This window comes from Humulus lupulus, chromosome 2 (assembly GCF_963169125.1).
Source record: "Humulus lupulus chromosome 2, drHumLupu1.1, whole genome shotgun sequence".
NCBI classification, from domain to species: Eukaryota; Viridiplantae; Streptophyta; class Magnoliopsida; order Rosales; family Cannabaceae; genus Humulus; species Humulus lupulus.
This window is the reverse complement of record NC_084794.1, coordinates 96668336-96678481: the sequence shown is the minus strand read 5'-3', so window position 1 is coordinate 96678481 and position 10146 is coordinate 96668336. Positions and strand designations below refer to the sequence as shown.

Sequence of the window (10146 nt, the reverse complement as noted above, 5' to 3'; positions counted from 1 at the left end):
AGGGTATTGTCTACTACTACGGTACCCTTAGGCCGACTCTCTTGGTTGTCCAGCACGAGCTGATCAACGCAATGGAGCAAGAGCGTGTCCAGGTCCGGATTCCTTGAGTGACGATGGACGAGCTACCTAGGTTTGAACCTAACCAGCCAGGGGTCTGCAGTGGCCCTATCTACGTTCTTAAATAAGTAAGAGTTACCTTGACCGGAAGGACCCGCGGCTGCTTCGCATTGGGCCGTCTCCTCGCTCATCCCCTGGACGACCTCCAAGGTCCTCTTCCTGTTCATCACCAGAGGAACTTCCTCACCTTCTTCCTCGCCTTCGTCGTCCGCGACCTCCTCCGCGACGACCGGTCTGTTGACGCGAGCTGGGGGAGGCCCCCGGGGCCTTTTCAAATTCAAAGTCTGATTTGGGAAAATCAGCTTGCAAAATACCATCGTCTCGTCCGTTACGAGCGCGCGGTAGTCTTTCTCACTGGGGGGCAAGTTCGCCAGTGTATCGTATTGACCCCCGAGGGTCACAGACTTTTCGGTCCTCGCGTAGATGGCTGCAAGGTTGGTTGAAATCAGAAGTGGAATAAGGGACGAGGTAAAGTAAGATAACCGTTAAAAGGCGAACTAAATCAAGGATCACTTACGAGGACGGTTGAAATAGTGATGATCGCAGTTTCGGAACCCAGTTGACATAAAAAACTGGTCTTTGAAGTCGTTTGGATGGCTCGGCAGCTCGATCACTGCTGCTGTGTTAGGGAAGCGGGTTAAGTAATAGAACCCGTCGCCTCGCCCCCGCTGGTCCGGGCTGGCTTTGAGGCAGAAGAAATATAGAATATCAGCAGGAGTGGGGACCTCCCACTCATGCTTTTGGAACAAATACCTCAATCCCGCCAGCAGACGGTATGAGTAGGGGGGGAGCTGAAATGGGGCCAACCCCACATAGTTCAGAAAATCAGCAAAATACTGATCCAGGGGGAGGAAGGCCCCTGCCTTGAAGTGTTCTCCGCTCCAGGCCGCGAACGACTCGTCGAGCGGCGTGCAGCTCCGCTCCCCATCCGCAGCAGGTCGGGCGATCACGGAGGCCACCCCCAGGGGAATGTTGTGGTTGAGGAAGATTTTGGTGATCTTTGCCTGGTCGGTTATCTTCGAGACGATTCTCTCCGCCTCGAAAAACGCGTCAGGAGCCACCTCGGCTTGCTTCTCCACCGCCGGCCCAAAGTGAGGAATTGGCAAGCTGGTCACCACCGCCTTTCCTTTATCCTGCTGGGAGGACGAACTTCCCACATTCTTCTGTGGCAGATTTCTCTTTGAAGCCATCTGGTCGCCTATCGAACAAAAGAAAACACTTTAGAAAAGGCGACCCAAGCAGGAGAGTGAAGCAAGTATTATGTACACGAGCTGGGGTAAGCCCAGCCCGTGGAGAGTGGTGCCACGCGTTCCAAGGAACACGCGCCTATGCCCTCTACAGATCCCAGATTACTCGGAATTCGTGTGTCAGAGGACTCAGAGTAAAATATTGCCTTGAGGGGAAAGTTTCAACAGGCAAGGCGTGGCAAAACAGCTTTTAAGGCGTATTCCCTAAGCTACCCAGTTTTTGCACCCAAAATTCCAAAGGATCCTACCCAGAAATTGTTCCTAAGAAAGAACCATGGAACCCATATTCTAAGACTATGTCCCATGGCAAGTGTGCCCTAATCTAAGAAGGGCTGTCACCCTCCATATCTGCGCGACCTAGAAAACCTCTGCATGTGGCTACAGTAAAATTTTTTACCTAAGCTACAGTGGCATGCTTTCAAAAATAAACAGGGACAGAAGACTTATAGTATATGGTTAGATGGTGAGCGAGGTTGCTGCGCTGGTAGGAGCTTCGTTGGCACAGTGGTCTCCAAGGTTTTGAAGGAACTCGTACGCTTAAGCTTCGTGAACGGAGAAGATGAGAGCAATGGAAATGAGGGCTTTTGTTCTTCGGAAGGTCAAAGAGAAAAGAAGGAAATTTGAGAGGTTTTGAATGGTAAGGTGGCCCGTGCGTGGGATGATCACCCCTTTTTATACATGGGAAGGATCACGTGTAAAAGGCCCTTGGGAGACCCTCCACTCGAAATGTGAAACGACGGCTGGACAGTAGGCTAGGCCATTTAATGCGGTTCTCGTAGAGTGTACCGTCGCCACCCACGGCGTTCCACGTATCAGACGCCTGCGGAAAGCATGGAATGCGAAGGGTTGTGGGAGAAGTCTAAAAGCCCCTACTGTGGTCTCCCATATCTGACGTCATGGACCACGAGCAGGAGCTTGGGGGGCAGATGTACGCCCTGGTTTTCCCACGGGCTGTTTAGCAGGACGAGCCTCGGACTAAACATGATTTAGTCCGAGGTTCCCACAGGCCAGAGGCTCTATTTCCAGGACGGGCCCTTTCTAGCTCGAGGGGGTCCTGTTTCCAGCTCGCACTTGTTGCGCCAGGAGCTGGGAATAACATCCGGCGACCACTGACGGATAAGCTCGGGTTATGGATTGCTCCGGTAGCGAGCTTCTCAGGAAGCTCTGACCCTATGGGAAGTCAACACGCAAGATAAACGTGCATATTCCTGCCATCACGTGTCCGATATCCCCCTGACTTCTCGGACACGCAGCAGGAACGTGCGTATTCAGACACCCACGGACGAGTTGGGCCGTGCGGCCCATTATCTCCTTCCATACTGATTAGACCACACTTGTGTGTCAGGTTTAGGAATTAATCATGAATATCACAGACTTGATATGACAAATGGTAAGGTCACGGGATGACCTCCCTACCAACTTCCAGGTGCCTTCTCCTATAAATATGGAGACCCTGGGAGTTGATAGGGGTTGGAAAAATAGTCTTTTAAGAACTATATACTTTGTAAACCAATTACCCAGAGAATATCAATAATATTGACTAGTGGAGTAGAAGGATTTTAACCTTCGAACCACTTAAAAACGTGTCTCAAGTCACCTAGTTCTTCCCCCAAAGATTTCATATATGTGACGGTTCTACTTTTAGTACTAATTTCTTTCTCTTCTTCTGTTAATTATCTGTTGCCGAAGAACCGCGCCAACACTTATTAAACATAGAATGTATTTATTTATGTAATAACAAATCTCATTAAGAGAGGAATACTTGTAATCAACTCCAATTAAAAAGTTTATCTTCCTAGCTACCTATAAATAAGGCTAGGACACAACTTGTAAAAGGATCTCATTCCTAATATTAAGAGTGAGCATATACGCTACCTGAAACTCAATAGAACTTGAACTCTACAAGTTCTTCCTAAATACGAATGACTCGTAGACTTGGGTTAATTAATAACCTGAAGCACGTAAAATCTGGTGTTCTTATTCTTCTTCTTTAAGTGTTTCTCTTAATTTGGTAGTTGACGAAAAAGTCAATCAAGAATAAACTTTATTAAAATATTTTTTATTTTCAATTATTTGTCATCTTCTATTAGTAATACCTTTCTTTTTATAATATACATGAATTTCAATTAAATTTTAAAAATAATAAATTACAAATCATAAATTTTTTAAAATATTATTTTTATTTCTAAAACTATAACTTTTTTTAAAATAAATTATTTAATTAATTTTTTAAATATATAATTAATTTTTAATTATGAGTATTAAAATATTATTTAACATTTTTTTATTATTAAAAATTTATTTGATAAAATTTTAGTTATATTAAAAAAAATTATTTATACTTTATTTAGTCCTATAACAAACACAGTATAATACTAAGATAATCCAATCCAATTTAGTTCTAATTAATAATCTAGTTAAATCCATTCCAATTTAATCTCACCTACCTAACAAACCCATATAGGGATATTTAATACATGAATTCTCAATTTTTATTTTCTTTCAATTGCAACACTTTTATACTCAATTTTTATTTTTAGGGAAAAAATACTTAAATATGCCACATGAGTGCATCAATCACTATCTCCTCCATTAAAATCTGATAAAGTTTATTTCTGATACTGATTTTTGTCAATTAAGATTTGTCTAATTTAAAGAATAAAAAAGAATAGAATAATTAGTTTTTTTGCTCCCTTGAACTTATGACATTACCAGATTGTGCCCCTTAAAATATATGATCTCTTAAAAATTCCCCATGAACTTTTTGCATTTACTGAAACATAGTCTTTCTATTAGCTTCTGTTCAAAATTGTACCCATAATTGAAAAAAATAATCTAAATTAAAAAAATATATATCTTTTATTAATTCTTATAAAAATAATTCAAATCTTAAAAAATTAAATAGAAATCATCTAAATATAATCAAATCTTTAAAATTCACTATAGATATTAAAAAATCAAATATATACTATGAATGAAATAAAAAATCAAATATCACATTAAAATTCACTCTAGAAATTAAAAAATCAAGTATAAATGAAATAAACAAATTGAAAGTAAATAATTTTTTAATTAATTCAATAGACCCATATTCGCAACCTATTTATTTTTTTTATAAATTAAAAATAAATGATTCATTCATGTTTGGTTTTGAGTTGCATGGCTCCAATCGTTTCATTTTCTTATAATTTTTTTTTTTTGTAAAAGAAAAAGATACATATAATGTGATTTGAATTTGAATGGATATTTAGTTTTTTTTTACAAAGAATGTATATTTAGTTTGGTATTTAGGTTTTAGTTTCATTTAACTTTGATTTTTATATATTAAATTATTATAAATTTTAACTAATGCTAATATTTTTTTTCAACAATTTAATGTTTTTTATAATGTTAATGTTTTGATTTTTTTTTCAAAAAAAATTATTAGGTTTGAGTTAATTTTTAAAGACTAAATACAAAAAATATATATTTTTAAAATTATTTAATTAATTTTTCTAATAAAAATAGATACGATTTGGTAATGGTCAAAGTTAAGAAGGCAAAAATGTCTATTATTCTACATGTGACAATACTATATAAGAATTTATAATGCCACATCAAATTTTAAACGACAAAATAAAATGGAACCTAACAAAAAAATTAAGTTTCTGTAAATAATATAATTTAGGAAAAGTTTTTAACATGCAGTTTACGATTTGATAATGTCATAAAAAAATGCTAATTATTAAAAAGAATACAAAGATTATAGTGGTTTGACTAAAAAAACCTATATCAACTCTAGATAAAATTATTGAGCTCATATTCTAATGTTTTATAAAAAATATATAAAAAATTAATTTTATTTTTGTTTATCTAATAATAAATAAATAACAATATACTATTATTATTTTAAGAAAAAAAAAAGATGATACAATTTTTTTATTGTTCTTTACGGTTTTTTGGGAGTGTTTTCAGGAGATATTTGATACTTACTTTGATTTTAGAGATTTTAGTAATAAAAAGCCTTAATTTTGTATTTAGGATTTCTCTCCAAAAAAACAATTTCGGACAAACCCCCAAAAAATTAATTAAGAAAATAAATGTAAGCTTAAAATGACACTGTTTTTTAGAAAGAAAAAAAATCAAATACTTTTTGCTAAAGAAAAAGGCACAAGTAGGGGCGGGGCAATATAGAAATTTTATAATTTCTGTTATTTTATTTTCTCCTAGAAAATGAACTTAAACCCTAACAACAGGAGAGTTCAGTGTAGCGGACTGTTCTTAAACCCAATTCTCAGGTCCCCAAGTTTCATTGATTCCAGACCTGAACACCAATGGCGTACGTCTTATCTAAGCGCTGCCAATGGCGACCAAGGCTGTTCCCCAACCTTCCAAGGATCTCAGACTCTTCTCCGATCTGTCTCCTCCGCCTCTTCAGCTCGAATCAAGATTCGGCCACAACCGTCGTCGACAACGCATCAGACCCAATTTCCGACTCTACTTGTACAGAAGCTCAAACTGGACGCGAAATTCCAACCCCATTAAATGGTTCGGAGACCGTCATGAATCAGAGAACCCCACGAGGTAAGCATCGAAACCCAGAAAAGTTAGAGGATATTATATGTAGAATGATGGCTAACCGGGAATGGACTACTCGTTTACAAAATTCAATTCGGTCTTTGGTTCCCCACTTCGATGCCACCCTCGTTTGGAATGTCTTGCATGGTGCCCGGAATTCGGAGCACGCGCTTCAGTTCTTCAGGTGGGTTGAGCGTGCCGGTTTGTTTGATCACGACCGTGAGACCCATTCTAAGATTATTGAGATTCTAACCCGAGCTTCGAAGCTCAATCATGCCCGGTGCATACTCTTGGACATGCCCAATAAGGGAGTAGAGTGGGATGAGGACCTTTTTGTTTTGCTTATTGATGGTTATGGTAAAGCTGGGATTGTTCAAGAATCTGTGAAAATTTTCAATAAGATGAAGGAGTTGGGTATTGAGAGGAGCATTAAGTCGTATGATGCTTTGTTTAAGGTTATTCTGAGGAGAGGACGATATATGATGGCGAAAAGATACTTCAATGCTATGTTGAGTGAGGGGATAGAGCCTACTAAGCATACTTATAATATCATGATTTGGGGTTTCTTTCTCTCATTGAGATTGGAGACTGCTAAACGGTTCTATGATGATATGAAGAACAGGGGTATATCACCTGATGTTGTTACTTATAATACGATGATTCATGGATATAATCGGTTCAAACTGTTGGATGAGGCAGAAAATTTGTTTACAGAGATGAAGGGAAGAAACATAGCTCCCACGGTTATAAGTTATACTACCATGATAAAAGGGTATGTCTCTGTTGGTAGAGTCGATGATGGACTGCGATTGTTTGAGGAGATGAAGTCTTTTGGTATTAAGCCCAATGCTGTTACATACACGACTTTGCTGCCTGGGCTTTGTGATGCAGAGAAAACATCTGAAGCTCAGACAATGTTAAGGGAGATGGTGGAGAAGTTTATTGCTCCTAAGGATAATTCCATCTTTATGAGGTTGTTATCATGCCAGTGCAAGGCTGGAGATTTAGATGCGGCTGCTGATGTACTTAAGGCAATGATTCGTCTGAGCATCCCTACAGAGTCTGGTCATTATGGCATCCTAATCGAAAACTTCTGTAAGGCACAGATGTACGATCGGGCAGTTAAGTTGTTAGAGAAGCTTGTTGAGAAAGAAATTATATTAAGGCCTCAGAGCACTGCAGAGATAGAAGCTAGTGCTTATAACCCAATGATTCAGTATCTATGCAATCATGGGCAGACTGGGAAAGCTGAAAACTTTTTCCGGCAGTTGATGAAAATAGGTGTCAAGGATTCTGTTGCTTTCAATAATTTAATCCACGGCCACTCCAAGGAAGGGAACCCCGATTCTGCTTTTGAAATTTTGAAAATCATGAGTAGAAGAGGGGTTGCTAGTGATGCAGATTCTTTCAGATTGCTGATTAAGAGCTACTTGAGTAAAGGTGAGCCAGCTGATGCTAAAACAGCTTTGGATAACATGATTGAAAGTGGGCATCTTCCAGAGTCGTTGTTATTCAGGTCAGTAATGGAGAGTCTATTTGAGGATGGGAGAGTTCAAACTGCTAGTAGGGTCATGAAGAGTATGGTTGAGAAGGGTGTGAAAGAGAACACGGACTTGGTTGCTAAGGTTTTGGAAGCCCTCCTCATGAGAGGTCATGTCGAGGAAGCATTGGGACGGGTTGATTTACTTATGCAGAGTGGCTGTGCGCCAGACTTTGATAGTCTTCTATCTATTCTTTGTGAGAAAGGAAAGACAATTGCTGCTATCAAGCTGCTGGACTTTTGCCTTGAAAGGGACTATACTGTAGATTTTTCAAGCTATGATAAGGTGTTAGATTCTCTTTTAGCAGCAGGAAAGACACTGAATGCATATTCAATATTATGCAAAATAATGGAGAAAGGAGGAGTTTCTAGTTGGAGTAGCTGTGAAGATTTGGTTAAGAACCTTAATCAGGAGGGCAACACAAAGCAAGCAGATATTCTTTCCAGAATGATAAAGGGTGGAGGCAAAGAAGCCAGTGGGAGCAAGAAAGGGAAGAAACAAGCATCCGTAAGTGCCTGAATTTTGTTAAATTTTAAAGCATATTTATTTATTAAAACTATTTACCAATCTTCAGATTTGAGTAGTCCCTTTGTTGCAATTTTCCAACATCTGTTTCCTTTCTTTGGATGTCAGCATAATCAAGTTCTAGATTTTGGTTGTTAATTTGGTTAGCTTTGTAGAGCATATGGTACAAGTGACAACTTCAATGTCCAACATTGACAAAAAACCCTTGTACAACAAATAAGAAACCCATGCTGATGTGAAATGGAATATTTTATCTGTCGCAGAACATGAAAAAACTAGTGAACCAGGAAAGTGTAGCAATCTTGAGATCTTTGCTTGCAGGTGCTCAAACCTGCCAAGCTTTGTTAGAGTTTGATGCTACATTGAATTGGTTCTAATCATAGGAGGTACACACATGTTTTTATTCTCAACATTGATCCAGCCTTTAATGATTTCCACATTGACCAGTTGTTCGATAATTGTTTATAAATGAAAATGAAATGATATCACTACCTGTGACACAACTGTAATAGACATAATGGAAAAATTATTATTATTATTTTTAAATGAAATGGAGACGACAGTAGAATTGCACCATGATTAAGTTAGGAATTTGTAATATTTTGAAGTAGTATAATTTTCAAATTTCAATATATCAGCAAATCAGGACTATCCCAATTTGACTTATTGTATTGAACTCTACCTAGGTATAAGGCCTTCCAACAGATCCTCCAATAATTTTTTAGTGGAACACATGTTGTGTTGAACAACTATAGCACATCTGATACATGAATATGGGATGTGCTAAAATTAAAAGCAGCAACAAAGTGGGAATGAATGGAAGTGAAACCTTTCTCAACTATCTAATCTAATATATGCATGTACATCATGTTTTTCCTGCTTCAGCAACTTGCATAAAAAGGATACCCTACGAATACCCTACGAAGGAGAAAGTCCAAAAGTGTTTGATGAAATTTTTTATGCTTATTATAGCTGATGAAAATTCCAAACCAAGTTGGAAATGAATCAATTTCACGTCTTAACCAGAGAAATATCATTTAATTATACATGTCAAGGTCAGCTTTCAGCATACATAAGTCCTTTTCTCATTATAGATTGGATAAGTTTCTATAAGTCTGTTTTTCTTTACCTCTCTTGAGTAGATGATTAGTCTCTCTTCATCTCAGATAAGAAATATGTGACTAATCCATCAAGTTAACTTTTTAATAACAAAAATAAATCTAACAGTTTGGATTTATCATTATTTTTTTTTAAATAAATAAATTACTTCCAAAGTTATTAAAATTCAAAATTTCTATACAACCTTTTAATATGAGAATAAAAATATCATTAATGCATTGGTTCATTATACACAGTATGACCAAATAACACTAGCATGTAAAGTTTTAAAAAGAAACTAGGAAAGAGAAGTACATAACATATATCCAATAACGAAATGACTATCCTATATATAAAAAAAAAATTGGTAAGACTTGTGCCTTAGTTACGTATAGCAAAATAATATTAGGCTACCAAGAACATGAAATACCTAAGTGGAGTAGCATGGATTAATTGATTCGCATTAATATTTTGAATTGGAAGGAGTTTTGCATGGAATTTTACATGTAGTGAAAGTCAATAATGTTGTTGTAGTTTGAGTCTATTGGTGTTGGAACGTACGAGTCATCAATATTCGAAGACGATGGTCCTCCATAAGCTGTAGTCTTGGCCATGCAAGCTTCATCACTCATCGAGTCATTATTTCGAAAACTACTGCATTATACTTGCTTGAAAGTCTAAGTTTTGAAGAATGAATGTCAAATAGTGATATTTGAGCTAATTTGCTAATGAAGGGTGGAACATTGGTTTTGATTTGTTCTAGATCAAAACTTTGTTTGTAATGGAATGGAGTACAGTGACAATTTATGTTAGTTTGTAAATGAATAAATTGATAGGTAATAAATATTGAAGTGGAAATCTAACATCATTTATGAATGAGTTTGGGTATATGACGTTGTCTTCAATGATGATGAAAAATTAATTAACACGGATAATTTGTGCCTACACATCAAATATATAAGATAGACGGAAATTTGACTGTGAGAAAAATAGCTTTGACATTTCCAATGTATGATCTAAATATTGTGATAAATTTGCTAAAAAAACAGAATAAATGTTAT

The 10146-nt window shown here is 37.2% G+C and overlaps 1 protein-coding gene across 1 annotated transcript; it reads left to right on the top strand.

Moving 5' to 3' along the window:
* The first annotated feature begins 5547 nt into the window (after positions 1-5547).
* Positions 5548-8242, top strand: LOC133818257 (large ribosomal subunit protein mL102 (rPPR5)). Its single transcript, XM_062251015.1, has one exon. It carries the CDS (start codon positions 5678-5680, stop codon positions 7979-7981), a length of 2304 nt encoding a protein of 767 aa, XP_062106999.1. The 5' UTR covers positions 5548-5677; the 3' UTR covers positions 7982-8242.
* Positions 8243-10146: the final 1904 nt, after the last annotated feature.

What these genes read in the sequence shown, in the direction of transcription:
- LOC133818257 (XM_062251015.1), top strand. Translation starts at nt 5,678, where the DNA reads ATGGCGTACGTCTTATCTAAGCGCTGCCAATGGCGACCAAGGCTGTTC.